The following is an 18842-nucleotide window of genomic DNA, read 5'->3' as shown; positions in this document are numbered from 1 at the left end:
TCCATGATGAACAGAAAAACCCCAACACAGCCCTTACATCAACCCAACCCCAACTACTTCTCTACCAAACTCACCTTGCTGTTAAGATTACTGTATGCTTTAGGCACATCAGCAAGCCTGCCAAAACAAAAAAAGGTATGAAATATTTTGCTCTCATTTACCCCAAGAGTTAAACAGAGACTCTCAACCACTGCACACTGTGTTTTAATGCACAACTCAGTGAAGTAATGCTGTGAAACCCACTGCACTGTTTTTAAGTTGCCTGAACTAAGTATTTAAAGGAAGGTTATCCTTGAGCTTCCACTGATAGATGCTAAGAACTAATGGAAAGATTAACAATTAGTACAAAATTGCTATTAATAAACAATTACAAGTGTTGGGGCTTTTCTGGGGATGTTGAGGAGGCTCCCAAGTCTGTATTTGTTTGCATATGCCTTCCCTCAAAAAAAAAACCAACACAAAACCCAATGCTCATTTCTCCTATTTAATGAGTAACTGCACAAAAGATGACACAAAGCAAGACAGATAAGATGGGAGATGGAGAGGTGGTGTTCAACCCAACCCTCACAGAGGAACAAATGGATTTTTGCTGACAGGGACTCAGATTTTAGAGCAGCAGCCCTGCTTCAAATGTCAGTTAACAGCCACAAAACCACATTTCCAGGCTGACCAGAAGCGTGCTACCCTATCCTCCCTCTTCCCAAGAGGCTGGAAGCTGTACTGCATTCATCTCCTTATCCTGAACAAAGTCTTCACGCCCTGTATCATCTACAGATCAGAATCTATCCCCTGGCAGCCCCTCCCACCAAGTCCATCCTAAATCCCACCCTATTCTAAGAAGAAAAGCCATGAAGGATTAAAATAAGAAAACCCCAGATCAAAACAAAAACCAAAGAAAACAAGCACGCAGCAAACAAATATTTCTTCTCTCTGCTTAAAAACTAATGATTCTACTGCACTTCAACTAATTCTGATTGAAGTAGAAGGTGCCCTGAAAGCTGTCAGACTTTGAAGCTGAAAGTTCTTACTGTCCTAGCATCAGCCTAGCATTAAAGCTCTGAAAACCCTGAGCCATGTTTAAATACACTGTGTGCTACAGACTACACAACGTTTCACTGCTATGCAGCAATGCAGTGAGTTCAGTTTTCCAACCATTATTTAAATACTCACTTGGTTTTTTCATAAAACACTGCCAGTGGTTTTGAAAAAACTGCAAACATGGTCCCAATCACCGAAGGCAAAGAAACGTGGCTGATGATGTTGTGAAGAACAGCAATGACTGAATGACCAACAGATGCCAATGGTTCTGGGCAGATTTCTTTAGAACTGAGAGCATGAAAGGAGTCCAGTAACATCACCAGGAGCTTGAAGAGGGAGGAGAGCTTCCCTAGGGGTTCCCTTTTCTTCTTAGACCAGTCAGTAGGTGTCTGTGGAGCTAATATTAAAAGAGAAATATGTATTTTTTCCCATACAACCAACACACATCACAAAAAAACACATCTTAACTTCCTTTCTACATGGGAAACACGACTTTGATTCCTAAACTACACCTACATAGGAAGTTTTGAACCAGATCTAAAAGAAAACATACACTTCCCAATGCATAACTTTATCATACTATTACAGACACAGCTCTTACTCCTTTTATTTATATTTACTGCTCAACCTAATGACTGTTTTTAAGCATCTTTAATGCTTCCTTGCAGAAGAGAGCAGCCACACCAGAGCTGTTAGCTAGTAGGTGTGAATTCAGGCAAGGGGGAGGGAATGGGAGCTACCAAGCTTCATTCAGAGTGAAGTCTCCATCATGTTTTTGCTCACCAGTATCCCCCATTAAAGCATTTCATTCTTTCAGCAGCCCAGCATTACGTCCCATTACTATAAGACATTCAGCTAGGGCAGAGACATTATGAAAAACATCGAGTTTCATACTGAATTAATTCATTTATTCATTATAATTCATTTAATTCATTAATTCATTAATTCAAGTTCTTTAGATTTTTTTTTTTGTCAATTCCTTATTAGGTAAGATGCAAAGTGTATGCTGACTACTGATATCCTACAGCCATCACTTCCACCTCCATCAACTTTAATTTTCAACAAAACCTGAAAGAAACCAACAGAAAACTCCAAGATTCAAGTATTTACTTACATCTATTTTTTGGCTGATATTTAATACCATAGGGTGCAAAGTTGATGCAGTCCACCATAACTGCCACAACATGGGTGAGACCATCCAGCATTACAGACATCTGAGGAGGAAACAGAATTCATCAGCAAAGCCCCAACAAGCTACAGTGGCAGAAAAACAGTGCTGGGCACAGCAGTGCTAAATGGCTTTTAGGTTTAAAAGAAGGCATGAAGTTTTTGTGCACTGTCAGGTGAGACAAAGATCAGCTTGCATAAATGTATTTTAGAACAGACTTAAGATTCAGACTTCCCATCTGTACAAGTAATACTAAGAATATATATAATCCAAGGAAGAGAAACAGTAAGAGGCAGCTGTAAGGTACATAGGTCAATATTAAGCAGAACATGCAACCAAACCTCAGTGTGCCTACGTTCAGCCACTGGACTCAATCTGATCTTCAGGAAAGTCACTGTAGCATAGCAGCAAGATTTGCATGGAAAGAACTACATTCAGGAAGCACAAGTCATTGCTAGTGCATACAAAGATGCATTTTGAGCATCTTCTTCCAGTTCACCTCAAACCCTTGTAAATAATAAAGAACTCTGCTTGGTTTTACAAGGGAACATTGATGACAGGAGCCAAAAAAAGTCTGCATCACTGTAACTTCCATATTGAAGCCTTCCACTGCTCAGGTTCAACCTAATGAGTCATTTTTTAATTTTTGACAACTGAATTTTATCAATCAGGATAGAGCAGCATCAAATGAAAGTGTTATATTCCAAAGCTAATATTTTCAAATTCTGTTTTCCTATTTGTTTCTTCCTCTTACAGTATTTTTGTCAGAAGATGCTCAGCTTGCCTCACAAAGGATTTTACCTCCTGAAGCCAATATTCACTGACACCTACAGACACTGCTTCCCTACAACATGCCTTTGCACACAGGGAAGAGATGCTGCTCCCTCTTCCATAAGCTTTACTGACAAAGTCTACATTTTAGTATGCAAAGCTGACAGTACCAGAGGCACAGAGCAAAAGATGCCCTCTGAACACTCCACTACCCTCCTTCCTCACCAAAACCCCTCTGTAGCATTTGTTAATTCAACCTAAAGGTACACCTTGCATACAAAACTTCACCCAAACCATATTTGCCATAACTATGACATTCACCAAACCAGCACTACTTAAATGCTTACAAGTCCTAAGACTCAACTTACCTTAACATTCAAGTATTACAATTTATTTTTACTCCTTTCTTCCAATCCATTTCTAGTTCAGCTCCCAGCAGTAAAATGAAACAGCTTTAAGCCAGACACAAAACACTTTAAATTACAGCAATGACTCCATTAAAGTTTACAACGGATTCTTGCACAACTCTGTCACTTAAAAGGTTTGCTGAAGTATTTCTATAGTTCAATACCACTGGTTTATACTCACTACTGGAGTTTCACCTTCTAGCCCAGATATTATTTTGGCACACAGTTCTTCACAGCACAGGTTTTCTTCTGCTGTTGCAACCAAAGCAGCACAGCGAGCAAATGCTCTGTACAGGTCTGACCAAGCACGAAGCAAGGATTTCATAGTTGGCTTTAACAAAAAAAAGAGGAAGTTTATAAGTATCAACCTCTGAGCATAGAGATAAAGACTTTATTTTAAATGTTCTGCTATCAAAACTTGAATTTCAGTCTCAAAGCAGTGGTCTAATGTATGTGCATGCTGGTAAAAGCAGCTCCACTCTGAGATGAGCCAGCACTTAGCAATTTTAGTATAACTCACACTGCTTCTGATCAGCATCAGTGTTGACAGTTACCTGTGGAAATTCCTGATCAGGAAAGATATGGGATACTGGTAGCAACAGAGCATTATAGACAGCATTGAAGTTGTGCTCCAGAGCGTCACCTTGATTTACTTCGTTAGTCTGCAATGAGAAAATGCACTGATGAAGCAAACTACAGAACTTTAATGACAAATTATGTCATTCTGAATGCATTTGTTTGGAACGTGGAAGTTGCACAAGCTAAATAGCCAACTGTGTTTTTAAATTGGCTACTTCTCTGTTCAGAGCTCATGTTGATCTTATTATTTAACAGGCAAAAAGCATTTTTAAGAACTACCAGAATAACCTCTTAATCTAAGGGAAAAAAAAAAAGAGTATGAAATTGCATGTTGTAACTATTTTTGCTGCAGTGATGCCTACCTACATAAGACACCTAACATAGCTTATGACAGACACTCTTGAGACTTCCACAACCCTTGACTGCATGATGGTTAGCTCAATGTTTCCTACACTGCAATGTATTGAACCTGTTGAATAGGACTGTTGACATCACTGCAAACATTCACACTAAGGCTGCACACATTCCAGTCCCATACACAGCACCACAGCTTATATAATTTTATGATCACAGCAAGCACCTTCTAAAAGCACAAGAAGAGAAAGTATAAGCACAGAATTTCGGTGGCTGTGTTTTGGGGTGTGGGAGAGTGCTGGGAAAGAGGACAGAAAAGTCACCATACCCGATTAATCCAGTCAGTCAGTGGGTTAACAACAATACTCCACATCCTCCAAAGATGCTCCTTGTTTTCCACCTGCTTGGCGTTCTGATCAATAACACACAGCAGAGATTCACTGAAAGCCAATGGAGATGTAGGCCCAGATAAAACGTAGCACATCAGAGTTTCCAGAATGATGAAGAATCTAGGGAAGGAAAGTTAAAAAAGGTGAGAGACTTCCTCAGCTGAAGTTAGGAAAAGAATTCTAGACAGTCTTCAACTCTAAGGGACCTTGTTATTGAAACAAAAACCCTTAAGAAACAACACATACCTCTCATCTGTCACACACCACTCCAAGAGGTTGTTATGGAAAGGCAGCTGAATTAAGAACAAAGCTGGTGTTCCCTTGTAAAAGGAATTGAAGAGGTCAAAACAAGAAATGCATTGATCAAATGAAACAGCTGTCTCACTTCAGCGTGCATGCACCTTCTGTAAGCCAGGAATTTACCACTGTATTAACAGTTGTCAGAAACTGTAAATTCTAACACTTCAAAGCAAAAAATCAGAGGCAAACGCTGGAGAACGAAACTACTGCTTAGATGGGATTGTGAGGGAAGTGCAGTTATACTACAGCTGAAGTAATTAAACACCTTTAAAAAGCTACAGGCTTTGCAGTACTTCATCACCATGTCCTTGAACAACACGTGAGGACAGGTGTGCATCGTGCAAACACTGCAACACAAGTAAAAAGTACAGCTCTGATCAAGTACTCTGCACATCTGCACACACAGCACCCTAACACCTTGAACCATAAGGACAGACAAGGAAGGATGCCAGACTTACATTTAGAAGATCCATATCAGCAATCTGATAAGCTGGTGATCCCAATACTTTGGGAGGTAATTCCTTCACAGTAATATCAATGAGGGACTAAGGTAAGGAGGGGAAAAGAAGAAAATGTCATTGCTTTTTTTTTTTCTTTTGAGGTAACTACTATTAGATGCAACACCACAAACTACAAGCCAAATGGTAACAACTGCTTCCCTTTAGTAAAAGGACCAAATGCACTGTAAAAGCAGCAGTCATTTAAAACAGAAGGTGCTGCTAAGTCACATACCCACCCTCAACACTGCTGCCAAGTCTGGAAGACACTTCTTAAGAAAGAAGCCCTTAAGGAGCACTAGGTGGTTAGATCAGAATGGCTTACAGTTCACACCAAACATATTGGACATTAAGGGGCCATTCTGATAAATTAATCTGATAAAAGATGCAAGAGACTACCACCAATCAGAACACAGAGAATCGAATAGAAATTAGATTGAAAGAAGTAAAAACACAACCCCAACCTACCAGTATTTTCTGCACAGGAAGAGAATTTGATCTAACAATGTTTTTTAAGGCCTGGAGCAACATAGTCAGCACTTCTGATCCTTGCTTTTCTTTCTTATTACCTGGAATAAAGTGTATTTATAGTTAGAGCAGAACAAAGTAATGGTCATCAACCATTATTTAAAGCTTAAATGCAATGGACCATAAGAAATTCTGTGTGCATTTATAAACATATGTCAGACCAACAACTCAGGTACCACGTCTCTCTGAAAGGCAGTGTAAGCAAAACATCTCAATTAAATAATCCCTAATTTTTTAAGTAAAATGGAAAAGCCTTCCTGCTATTAACATTCAACTTTGACAATTTAAAAAAGTAGCTGATATGTGAAGTTTTGGAGGCAGCCAAGCAACACACAATTTCTGAATGCTGTAATCATAAACGCTATGAAGCACTCCTTTATCAAGACACTTTAAACAAGAGTATCTGTAAAGAGATTTATGTATCTGTAAAGAGATTATAAGCAATGATTTGCTACAAGATAGAAAATGACTAGGGAAAAAAAGAGGTAGACAATCACCTAACAAGTAATTCATACTACTGTGAGCAATACACCAAATACTGAGGAGTGATCTTAATAATAAAGTCCTGGTGCAGAATCATTTTGGTTTTTTTTTGTCAATAAAAGAAGTTCAAATGCTTCTGTGTCAGTGCTAATGGAACACTGCTGCAGCCGTGTGCCACCGTGCCTCCCTGACAAGCCTCCATGAGTCAAACTGGTTTTGATCATTTTGGATTTGGGCACACAGATGAGAGAGATCAGTTGCAAAAACAACTGCTGCTGATGCCTAAAAGCTGCTCTTACCAGCAATGAAAGAAGTATTTCTTAAGGCCAGTAGTAACATAAGAAAAAGTACACTTCTTACCTGATTCAATAGCTGTTTTCACATGCCCATTGATGTCCTTCCAGATATTATTCAGCATAGATTCTACAAGATAACAGTATTCCCATTAACTTTGCAATGAAAGCATTAAATAAAGTTTAAATACACACTGGCTTAAACCACCGATGTGAGCAGGAACTGAAATAAGCTTCAGAACCAAGTTCTGTTTAAGTAACAACAGCAGTGGAATATTACAGAAAGCAAACATTTCTTCCTTATGTTTTCCTCCCCAGCATCATTTGCAGAAAGGCAATAAAATTTCACCACTAAATTCTTACCAGGAACTTCTTTTCCAACTGCAATAAATCCATCCTGAACTGCATTTATAAATGTGCTGGCGTGCTTACAAAAAAAGGACGGGCTGCTGATCAGGGGGTGCTGGAGAGGCTCTAGGAGGAGAACAAAGCCAGGTCTGTAAGTCTGTTATTTCACAGCCTACCTTTAAGATAAGCCTTAAAAAGAAAGCAGCAGCATGCATACGTAAAGCTTTTTACACAATTAAAAACAACTTCCAGTATGCAAGATGACAGCAAACACTTATAAATACTTAAAGTGTTTTATAGATGTCTTTTTAAACCCAAAGTGATTCATTTCACATTATGCAAAAGTACATTGAAAAAAAAAAACAAAAAACAAACTCATGTACCTAAACTAAGCACAAGTTTGTTTCGCTTTGCAAAATCCAAAACTTCTGGTCCCATCAAGAAGTGAAGCAGCATTTCAATTCCCAGAAGCTGAATGGAAGGAATTGCCACTGGTCCTGCAGTACTGGAATTCAAGTTCATCCTTGGTGTGGCTGGACTTGCAAATGGATAAGGACCTAAGGAGGGGGAAATTAAGAATAAAATGCCTTGTATTTCTTTTATAATAAGTGAGAGGAAAGATCCAGTAGACCAAAATCCCACACTAGTAACAAGGGTAAGTCACAGAATAGGGTTGGCTGGAGGAGCCTCTAGCAGTCTGATTTTAAGAAGGCACTTCTATTCGAAGCAGCATTTAACATCACAGTAATAACCACAGGTTTTGAAAGTACATGCCTTCCAAAAGCTGCATCAAAGCCAAAGACATCAGACTTGGTTTTGGGAACAGAAGTTGCCAGGGAAGCTGTGGCTACAGAGCACATTAGAAACACTACACTACATACACACACCTGAAACACCCACACAATGAATTTGAGGCTTCTAATTATGGCAGCTAGAATTACCTAAGCTGAATGCTAGGCTTTCCATGCAGAGGAGAGGCAGTTCCTCATCAAACACTTCGTGTAAGGCTCAGTTAATACGACTTCACACGTACTTGCATTAAGAAGGTTACTGATATATTCATGATCACTGCATTACTATTCAGAAATAGTACTGAAAATGTCCCAGAACTGAGACTGGGACAGAAAAGGAGCACTTATCAACACAAAAAGCAAAATTTCAGCTCAAAGTTCCTTTGCAAAAGTGAGTGCAAACTGGGGACACAAAGGACTGATCCTCCACACAGTTTGATGGGCATGATTCTGTAAACATGGGATGCTGCCTGCAACAGCCTCAATTTTAACCAGTGTAAATCACCACCTCTGGAACTGTCTGCATGCTCATCTCAGTAACAAATCAAATGAAAAAGCACAAACACATTACACAAAACACCTCTAACTCCTACATTTAGGATACAGGTGAAACAGCCTTGTCCTTCCATACCTGGTTTCTGTGGAGGGTTTGCTAAATTGGGATTGGATGGCACACGTGAGGGAGTTCCTTGTAGTGCAGCAGAAGAATCTACACTTAGAGTGCTCTGGATTAATGGTATGCAGACCTGCAAAGATACCAAATCCCAATGAAAATGAGTATGACAAACAAGCCATAAGCCAGAAAGAACCCGTGTACTGTGATTACCAGACTGTACTGCTGCTCACAGCATCAGTTTTCAGTGTGCTTATAAGACAAGTAAACTGATACACAAATGGATAGAGAAAACAAGAATTATTGGATTCATGCTGGAAAAATCCATCTGTATTCTGCGTAAAAGGGTAGGTAATTTTTTATTTACTCTCATGCTGGATTTGATAAAACTCAGAATCCTGGTAGAAACATTCTCTTCATTATAATGTGAGTGCTAATGAAACACCTGGGTCATTTTCTTATGATCTCTCTCAATATTTTGTCATCTTTTCAGTATGTGCTTCCTATGGTGGACTTGTACAAGCACAGTGAAAGAACAACACAGCCCCCATATAACCTGCCCACGTTTGTTATTGCTGAGCACCAAGTGCAGACTTCTACTAAGATGCCCTTATCCATGTAAATCCATTATCAAAATCTTTTAGAACTGAAAAAGCAATTGTAAGCATCTATAATATGCTATATGTGTGTATAGCATACACCCACAAGGCAGCCTTGGTTCCTTAAGACAGTTTTATTTTAATAATATTAGAAAAGGGAAAAGCAAGTACAGAAAAAGCTATGGTAACAAGGAGCAGACTTAGCATAGTTGCTTAACTAATGTTGAGTGTGCAAAACTATGACAATTTTCAGCTTTATTACCTGTTCAAAGTTAGCAGGCAGCTGAGGTCCCAGCCTCATGAGTAGATACCACCAGACCTCCAGCTTTGTCAGTGCCAAAGCCTCTGTCCTCACGTGGATTGAGCTGAGTGGCTGCATCAGCAATTTCAGCCTTTTAGCACTGCACAAAATATCTTGAAGGAGAAAAAAAAAAGGTATTTGAAGCAATGTAATTAAATGATTAAATTGCAAAACGACCAAAACGAAACTTCTAAATTCACGTTCCTTCTTAACCTTTTAACTCAAAACATAAAAACACTTCTCAGAATTAAAATGCTTTGTCACCACATTGATCTTTCAGACCATTTTACTGCTGAGTGTTGTCTGGAATGACCTTGAAATTAGAAGGCATCTTCTTCCAGTCTGAAATCTACTGAATACCAATTTAAGCAGAAGGAAGTTCACTTTTGCTTGTGATGTTAGAGTAATATCTATCACTGCAGAAGAAATACACAGGCTCAGAAGGCTTGGTTTTAACTGCAGAATGAGTATGGCATGCTGAGGCCACAAGTGATCTAGAACTGAGGCAGAAATAGCCTAGCATGCTTGGACATACATTTGCCAAAGCCTAACAAGCACTCAGAGAAAAATGCTTACAGCTCTGCAGCATCACAAGCTGTCTACCTACAACTTCTCCCAGACTGCTGACAGATTGCTTTTACAGCATGCAATCCTTATGAGCCATGGTGAAACAATCCACATAACACCAGCATTGCTACATGGATGTTATTTTCTGCTAGAACCACCTCTTTGTTAATTCATCTATGGAAACAGTGACCAGATAGAAAACAAATCAGTACAACAACTTAAATTTGTCTAAACAAAGAACTGTTAGCTGCTTGTTCTGGACAGAAAGTACAATCAAGGTAAATATTTGGGGTGTTGTGATACATGCTGGACTTCTTTAGATCTCAGTCACACCTTTTCAAAAGATTTCAAAAGGTATTTTTATCTTCACATCTTCAAGAATACTGAAGAACTGCTCTCCCCAGTTAATCCATGCAGCACAAGATCAGATATGCATGGGTTTTGTCTCCAGTTCACTGCAGACAGTTTGGCTCAACTGAAGTGTTACAAACAAAGCTATCTAATTTTACCCATTTCTCCTAGTAGCAAAATTAAGATAGAACTACTGATCAAAAACTTTTCCTGACAGCATATAATGCTACATCCATACCACCTTATATACGTAGTTTTGACCTCTAACAAAGAAGGAAACACTACCACAGAATCACAGAATGGCCTGGGTTGCAAAGGCCCACAGTGCTCATCCAGTCCCAACCCCTGCTGTGTGCAGGTCACCAACCAGCAGCCCAGGCTGCCCAGAGCCACATCCAGCCTGGCCTTGAATGCCTGCAGGGATGGGGCATCCACAGCCTCCTTGGGCAACCTGTTCCAGTGCCTCACCTCCCTCTGAGGAAAATATATGCTCTTTCAGTTACATACAGTGACTACTCAAAACAATTCAGGTTAATTTTTTTTTTTTTTTAAACCTACCTGGATTTAGAGCAAAATTATCTATTAGACTCTTCCATGCAATGAAAGCTATTTTCTTGACCACTGGTGAGCCACTACGGAATCCAAGTTCCTCCAGCTGCAGCAAAGAATTGATGAAACTGCCACTACGATGCAGAGTCTGAAAACAGAGAAGTTCACCAAGTTACAATGATGTTGTCAAGAACACAGTCAGAACTCCTTGGAGAAGCAGAGTCACTGCTTCTCTGCTTACCTTCCCAAGTAACTTGACAAACAGTGGCCACAGCTTTAATACATATGTCTCATTTTTGGTAGAAAATAATTTCTGAAGTTCTGAAATTAATTTCTGTAGATAGAAAGAAAAATTTATAAAAGGAATACATTCAAATCATTTTAAAAGCTACGTCCTCAAAGCAATGACACCTGCAAGGACACAACCAACCTGTTATTTCTAGATCAGAAAGGCATCACTTTGTACCACACAGCATTTGCTGTTGAGTCAGTCAAACACTGCTGCCACACGGTTACCTTCTTTCTCGAAAGGAAGAGCTGGCTGCAATTACTGATCCTTAATTACTTGTAGCCTCTCTAACTTGCTTAGCTTGAGGTAGGGGACATGAAATTGCAGTTCATCACTTACAATCGTAAGGAAGAAACCAGATCATGCAATCATCATGGAATCACAGAATGGTTTGGCTGGAAGGGACCCCAAGGATCATGAAACTCCAACCCCCTGCCACAAGCAGGGCCACCAACCTCCACATTTCACACCAGCCCAGGCTGCCCAGGGCCCCATCCAGCCTGGCCTTGAACATCTCCAGGGATGGATGGGGCATCCACAGCCCCTCTGGGCAGCTGTTCCAGCACCTCACCACTCTTGTAAAAAAGAACTTCCCCCTGACATCCAACCTCAATCTTCCCTCCTTCAACATAAAACCATTTCCCCTTGTCCTGCTCTTATCTACCCTTGTAAAAAGTTGACTCCCCTCCTATTTATAGGCTCCCTTTAGGTACTGGAAGGCTTCAAAGAGGTAAGTAAATTCTCTTCAAGAAACAACTGAAGTGTTATGATGCTATTTACGAGCTAATGCTGTCCAGGCAGGACATTAAACATTTAAATATTTTTCCTCACCAATAACTGTTAGAAATGGTTTTCAGTGGTCATATTCTTACCTTGTTATTTTTCTGTCAGAACTGCTGTCATCATAAAGTTGCTGCCAACACACAAAGGCAGCAAAAAATGACTCTCTAGACAAGACACATCCTCAACCCCTGATCACTACTGCTTTCTCTAGACAAAAGGCACAGCACTTCCACCTACCGTGGTCATCAGATGCTCAGTTACAGCTGCCACCTCCTGCTGTTTCTGGAGCAGCAGTGGCATGCCTATCTCCAGCGCAGTGGCACCTCGTAACTGCACTTTGTGAGCTGAATGGACAACCAAAGGGATGATCAGCTTTGCCCACCTCACAGCCTCTTCTCCCATCTGGGCTGGAGCTTGCTCCATTAAGCTGAAATCAGAAAGCAAACAGACATATTGGTCACATACCCAAAGGTGGTCTTAGTATAACCAATTAATGTTCTAGTTCAACTTCTGACGCACAGGAAGTCATCCTAAATAATTTTAGAACAGCAGACTTCAACCTAAAACTGCAGTACTGAGGTGTATTTCCACCTCCCCAGAAGGAGAACTGACATTACAGCTGTCCTTCCTGTTCTACCATTACTTTTTGGGCATCTGAGCTGAAAGGAAAGCCAACACAAAATACGTAAAAAACAAAAGAAAGCATCATTAAGTGTAGTGCTGCACCACTAAGTGTGGTGTTCTCCACAAAAAACTGTAACACATCTCAAATTTGCAAGAGAGTGAAGTGCAGTTATGGAAATGCAGATAGCTGAAAAAGGACAACCAGGTGATAATATCCAACTTCTGTGCTAGACAAAACTGATGTATTAAGCATAAAATAAGCAAATAGTTACTCCAACTGTTTCGCTTTAAATTGTAATTGCAGTTCAAGTCAGATGCAGAAAGTTAATTTCTTCCCTCACAGAGATATAATCTGAACATACTCACTAATAAAGAAACTAAACGAAGGCAAAATGTAACTATTCTAGCACTGCTGACCAAAACAATGCACTCATGGAAAAGCCTGCTTTGGAAATAATCAGTGCTCTCCTGTTTTTTAAGCAACAAGGAAAGACACTTTTAAACACAAACCCATTCACTGGCCAAGAACTTCCCAACCACATGGGAAATGAACATAGAACAAAAGAACACAGTGTAAGAAGGGCACAACAGGCTCTAGAAACGATTCTCAAGAAGCCATTAAAAATAAAAGCAGTGAAAGTTTATCTGAATATTGGCTGCCTTCTGTGTCAAAATCAGCTGTCACATTACCATAAGCAGAATATTTTGCAAATGAAGCAGTTCAGAACTTCTGGGAAAGAGACAGAAATGGTAGTTTGCACAGTTTCACTGCTCTACTGATTGTAACAGAAGATATGACAAGGAGGAATGGTTTCAAAGTGAGACAGGGGAGGTTTAGGTTGGATTTTAGGAGGAAGTTTTTCAGCCAAAGGGTGGTGAGGCACTGGAACAGGTTGCCCAAGGAGGCTGTGGATGCCCCATCCCTGCAGGCATTCAAGGCCAGGCTGGATGTGGCTCTGGGCAGCCTGGGCTGCTGGTTGGCGACCTGCACACAGCAGGGGGTTGGGACTGGATGAGCACTGTGGGCCTTTGCAACCCAGGCCATTCTGTGATTCCATAAGTGGTGGACACTGAACATTCAGAGCCACCAAGATCTGGTTTCAATAGTTTCCCAACCACCACCATGGTTAGCCATTCAGCACTGCCCCCACGTACCGTATAACAACATTCAATGCTTCATACTCCACAATCATAGACTGTACATCTCCTTTAGTAAGTATGGTTTCCAGCGTAGAAATAAGACTGGACACCTGAGGAAATACAAGAGACCTCAGTATGTAAATACAGATACTTAATGAGCAGCTGGAATCACACAACTCCCTTTCCCATTATAGAGCTCTGTGTCTGGATTACAACAGCTCTGGTTCTAAGATCAGAGCTCCAGCCAAGCAGGAGTGTTTATAACGTTTCTCTCCCATGCTGCTTTGCTGGTATTTCACAGAATCACCAACACTGCAGCCTCACCCTCAAAAGCAGCAAGTTTTCAGCTCTTTTTCCTCCATTGGAAAACCCTTACAATTCTTCCAAGAGCTTAAGGCCCACATTTCCCATCAGATTCAAAAGCTACTGAGTGCGCAGTAACCGAGAGATTGCCCGTCTCCTCTCCCTCACAACGGGGCTACAAAACCATTGAGAGACATACCTCCTTTTTAATAATTTCAGAAGGAAACGTCTGCTTAGAGATCACCCAAAGTGCTCGAGTGCGAGTGTTTTTGTCTGAAGTCTTCACAGCAATGCTGTTCAACGTGGAAAGCAAATCTTCTACTTCAGATGCTGAAAGCAGAATGCAGCACTCATTGCTTATGCTACTTCTTGGCAAGCTTCAGGTCACTTTGCTCATTTAGCATTAGTAGAACAAGTACATCTATTCAGCCAGTCTGAGTGTGACTCAATGCTCTAAACGTTGCTTTCCAGTAATTTTTGGAGTTTCTCTTAAAATAACTTGATAGAAAAGCTCAGAATAGCAGTATCTGTATGTATTACTACAATGTGCTCTAAATATGGTATCCTAAGAAATCAAAAAACCATAAAGCTAGAGGATGAATCCACCTAAAAAGATCCAGAACTGAAGATTCAATACTAAGTTACTCAGAACTTCTGGGATTTCAAGTGAATACATCAATTCTTTGTAAAGTCAACTCTGCTGCTGCACGGGGGTATTAAAAAAGCCACTGAAGTCTACAAAAGGCTTCACTGGAGTCACTGTCCCTGGTGGGGCTCAAGAAACATCTTGATGTTCCACTGAGGGTTTAGTGGGGAAATACTGGTGTAGGTGGAGGGTTGGACTTGATGATCTTGGAGGCCTTTTCCAACCTTGGTGATTCTATGAAAGCTAGAGCTGAGCTAACAGTGAGCTGATAATACAAGATTAACACCAACACAGAACTTACATGCAACTAGGAAGACAGATGAAAAACATGCATTTCTTTGAAATTCATCGTTAACGAAGCCTAATTTCTTACCAATTTGGCCCTCTTGGCTAAGTGGCCTCAGATCTGAGAAACACAAGGTCACACACTCGTTCGTGCTCTGACTGACAACTTTTCATCCTGTTTCTCTGACTCTCCACCTACTTTCAGGATCTTACAACCTCTAGCAAATCTGACTGCAGTCTACCAACCAGTTAAAAAAAAATAAAACATATATATGTGTATATATATATATATACAGGGGAAAGTAAAGGGACAACACTGAAAATGTGCTCTGATCATCCATTGGATTCCATTCTGTCTTCACCTCCCACCACAACACAACCTGCCCACCTTCTGCAAACCAAAGCTCAGGGCACACAGCTGATACCAGGCTGCTCCTCATCACATTTTTGGAACTGCCCAAGGAGGCTGTGGATGCCCCATCCCTGCAGGCATTCAAGGCCAGGCTGGATGTGGCTCTGGGCAGTCTGGGCTGCTGGTTGGGGACCCTGCACACAGCAGGGGGTTGGGACTGGATGAGCATTGAGGTCCTTTGCAACCCAGGCCTTTCTATGATCCTATGAACTGCATACAGCCAAATGAAAGCTGTAACAGGTAACTCCCAAAGCCCATCTTGCACAAGAAAGAACTAGCAACATCTCACACTGCTCACCATAGGGACAAAACTAATGTAATGTATCTGCCAAACTTAAGGAGCATGACACAGATTCACTTTACACCAGCAGTCACACTGAAGTTCATTTGCTTACCAGATAATTCAGAGGTGATCTTCGAATTAAAAACACAGAACCCCAAGGCTTGTAAAGCTGCGTTACTCAGCTCTGAATTTTCACTAGTAATGTGTGCCTGGAAAAACAAGAAAAGGTTATTTTTTATATATCTGTGTGTGCCCTGACTCACAAAACTAGACGTAAAGCATCAGCTGTCTCAATACCAACAGTTGTGCTGAATGAAGAAGCTGTCAAAAGGTAAATGCCTGATGGAAAATGTAGGAAAGCTTTCCTGTTTACACACTCCAATCTGAGGTTCAGAAGATGTTTCTGTTCTCTGCAATTTAGGCATCCTTACTAAGTATGCATTGGCATCACGAGTTCTGTACTTCTTTGCTTGTTCACACACTGTCACCTGACTGCCTTAAAGCTTGTCTGAAATGTGGGGAAAAAAAAAAAGGTGACCACAGTCCTTACACTGATCTACCAAAAAGAATAAAATAAAACGACATTTAGCACAAATTCTGGAATCCTGAAGCTTTTCTAAAGGCAGACAGAACACACTGTATCTCTTCTGGAAAATGTTATTTGGCTGCACAGCACATACCTGCAGTCATCCAAGCCCCTTACTGAGTTTTTCAGTACAAATTCCTAACAGCGTGGAAAAGTTTTGCCCCCAAGCCCTTAATGCTGCTGTCAGCCTGCACTCTTCATTACACAGACTCACATCTTAGCCCTTAACCCTGACCATCATTAAAACCTGTAGCAGGTAACCCCCAAAGCCCATCTTGTTCACATACTGCCACTGGGCTGCCTTAAAACGTCTGAAAAAGTGGGGGGAAAAAAGGTGACCACAGTCCTTACACTAATTTACCAAAAAGAATAAAATAAAACGACCTATAACAGGTAATCCCCAAAGCCCATCTTGCACAAGAATTAGCAACCTCTCATACTGCTCACCATAGGGACAAAACTAATGTATCATTTGGGTTTGTTCTTGAAGTAAACCGTGGAAAATCTAACAGAAAAGACATACCTTAAATACTCTGCAAAGTCGAGGAAAGTGTTTTCTGACTCCTGCAACGAATTCTTTGCCTTCCTCACCAGACAGGCGGCTTTAGGGGAAGAGGGGGAAAACAAGCAATGCTTTTATGTTATACATGTTACAGGCAACAAAACTTTAAACTTCCAATGCCCAACTCGTTGGCTGGCCTGGGAACAGTAATTATAGAGCTCCTTCTTCCCACAGGAAGCTCAAACACAGGAAGGTGAGCAGCACAGAGGGGCCGCACCGACCCTGTGAGCAACAACCGGGGAACAAAGTGAGGAAGAGGGGAGGTGTGAGGAGGAAACCCTTCATTCATAGGGGCTGCGGCCCCAGCTGTGTCCAGAGCTGCGGGCGCCCATTCCTGGAGATGCCTGTGGCCGTGGATGGGGATTGTTGGAAGGAAGGTAGGGCCATTCAGAGGGACCTCAACAGCTTGAAAGGTGGGCCCGGGTGAACCTGACAAGGTTCAACACAGCAAAGTGCAAGATTTGGCAGCTGGGCTGGAGGAATCCCAGGCATCCATACAGACTGGAAGGAGCGGTCCTTGGGAGCAGCCCTGCAGAGAAGGACCTGGGAGTCTTGATAGATGAAAAACTTAACATGAGCCAGCAGTGTGCCCTTGTGGCTCAGAAGGAAAATGGTATCCTGGGCTCCATCAGAAGAGAGGTGTCCAGCAGGGACAGGGAGGTGATTTTCCCCCTCTACTCTCCTCTTGTGAGGTCCCATCTGGAGTACTGTGTCCAGGTCTGGAGCACCCAGTACAAGAAACACAGAGAGCTGTTGGAGAGGGTCCAGAGGAAGGCCACAAAGATGATAAGAGGGCTGGAGCACCTCCCCTACGACAGGCTGAGGGAGCTGGGCTTGTTCAGCCTGGAGAAAAGGTGGCTGAGGGGTGACCTCATTGCAGCCTTTCAGTACCTAAAGGGAGCCTACAGACAGGAGGGGAGTCAGCTTTTACAAGGGTAGATAACAGCGGGACAAGGGGAAATGGTTTTAAGTTGAGGGAGGGAAGACTGAGGTTGGATGTCAGGGGGAAGTTCTTTATTACAAGAGTGGTGAGGTGCTGGAACTGCTGCCCAGAGAGGCTGTGGATGCCCCGTCCATCCCTGGAGATGTTCAAGGCCAGGTTGGATGGGGCCCTGGGCAGCCTGGGCTGCTATGCAATGTGGAGGTTGGCGGCCCTGCATGTGGCAGGGGGTTGGAACTTCATGATCCTTGAGGTTCCTTCCAACCCGGCCATTCTGTGATTCTGTAAGATCCCTTCCAGCCCAACCGCTCCGGGTTTCCGCGATGCTAAGCACAGCCACCCGAAGACGCGGCCCGACAAACCCCGCACGCGACGTCTCAGCCCCCGGCGGCTCCCGGGCTCCGAGCAGCAAGGCGCAGCACGAGGCCCCTCACCTCCGCGCCCCCATCTTTAAAAGCAGAGGGACCGCAACTCAGAGGGTTGAACCCCGTCTACCGCCCGGCCGGAACGCCACTCCCCGCCCTCCCGAGGATCCCCATCCCCGCGTCCCTCCTGGCCCCGTGCCTCCGCCGCTCGGCCGGGCCGCCCCCCTCCTGGCCCCGTGCCTCCGCCGCTCGGCCGGGCCGCCCCCCTCAGGCCGCGTGCGGCCCGCGCTCACTTGACGAGAGAGAGATGCGCGTCCGTGAGGTCCCCCGCGGGGGCGGCGGGGTCCTGCAGCGTCTCTAGCAGCGGCCGCAGCCCGGCGGCGGCGCTCATGGTGCCGCTCGCAGTGCCGCAGGGCGGGGGCCGGGCCTGCAGCCCGCTCCGCGCGCCCCGCGCCGTCTCTCCGGTCAAGATGGCGGCGCGCGCGGAACGGGCAGCGCGAGCGCGCGGGCTAAGCGCTCTCGGCCAATGGGAGCGCGGGGGAGGCGGGACGGAAGGCCGAGCCGGGAACGGAGAGCGGCGCTGCGCGCTTTTCTCCGCGCGCTTTCTCCGCGTGGAGAGACCGCACGCTTCCCGCGTCTTTAGAGGCCCGCCTCCTGCCGCGCTGATTGGTGGAGGCGTCGGCCGTGGGCGGGGCCAG

At 42.9% G+C, this 18842-nt stretch overlaps 1 protein-coding gene across 2 annotated transcripts in view; it reads right to left on the bottom strand.

Annotated features, from left to right (window-relative positions):
• Window positions 1-18771, bottom strand: part of RIF1 (replication timing regulatory factor 1) — a 31222-nt gene extending 12451 nt beyond the window's left edge. Inside the window, exons 1-22 of one of the 2 annotated variants that reach the window (XM_085227938.1) lie at window positions 18438-18771; window positions 16801-16879; window positions 15804-15900; window positions 14265-14395; window positions 13778-13872; window positions 12236-12425; window positions 11168-11260; window positions 10936-11074; window positions 9421-9572; window positions 8578-8692; window positions 7539-7712; window positions 7171-7281; window positions 6875-6937; window positions 5972-6072; window positions 5465-5551; window positions 4953-5026; window positions 4646-4826; window positions 3939-4046; window positions 3566-3715; window positions 2153-2252; window positions 1171-1435; window positions 75-117 (exon numbers count right to left, since the gene is read on the bottom strand). In XM_085227938.1, the coding sequence (XP_085084064.1) occupies window positions 75-117; window positions 1171-1435; window positions 2153-2252; window positions 3566-3715; window positions 3939-4046; window positions 4646-4826; window positions 4953-5026; window positions 5465-5551; window positions 5972-6072; window positions 6875-6937; window positions 7171-7281; window positions 7539-7712; window positions 8578-8692; window positions 9421-9572; window positions 10936-11074; window positions 11168-11260; window positions 12236-12425; window positions 13778-13872; window positions 14265-14395; window positions 15804-15900; window positions 16801-16879; window positions 18438-18535 (2646 nt within the window). In that variant the 5' untranslated portion in view covers window positions 18536-18771. The remainder of the gene's footprint in view (window positions 1-74; window positions 118-1170; window positions 1436-2152; window positions 2253-3565; window positions 3716-3938; window positions 4047-4645; window positions 4827-4952; window positions 5027-5464; window positions 5552-5971; window positions 6073-6874; window positions 6938-7170; window positions 7282-7538; window positions 7713-8577; window positions 8693-9420; window positions 9573-10935; window positions 11075-11167; window positions 11261-12235; window positions 12426-13777; window positions 13873-14264; window positions 14396-15803; window positions 15901-16800; window positions 16880-18437) is intronic. The other variant, XM_085227937.1, reaches the window with a different exon arrangement.
• Between the last annotated feature and the right edge of the window lie 71 nt (window positions 18772-18842).

This window comes from Meleagris gallopavo, chromosome 7 (genome assembly GCF_905368555.1).
Source record: "Meleagris gallopavo chromosome 7, MGAL_WU_HG_1.1, whole genome shotgun sequence".
In the NCBI taxonomy this organism is placed as follows: domain Eukaryota; kingdom Metazoa; phylum Chordata; class Aves; order Galliformes; family Phasianidae; genus Meleagris; species Meleagris gallopavo.
This window is presented reverse-complemented; position numbering and strand designations above follow the sequence as displayed.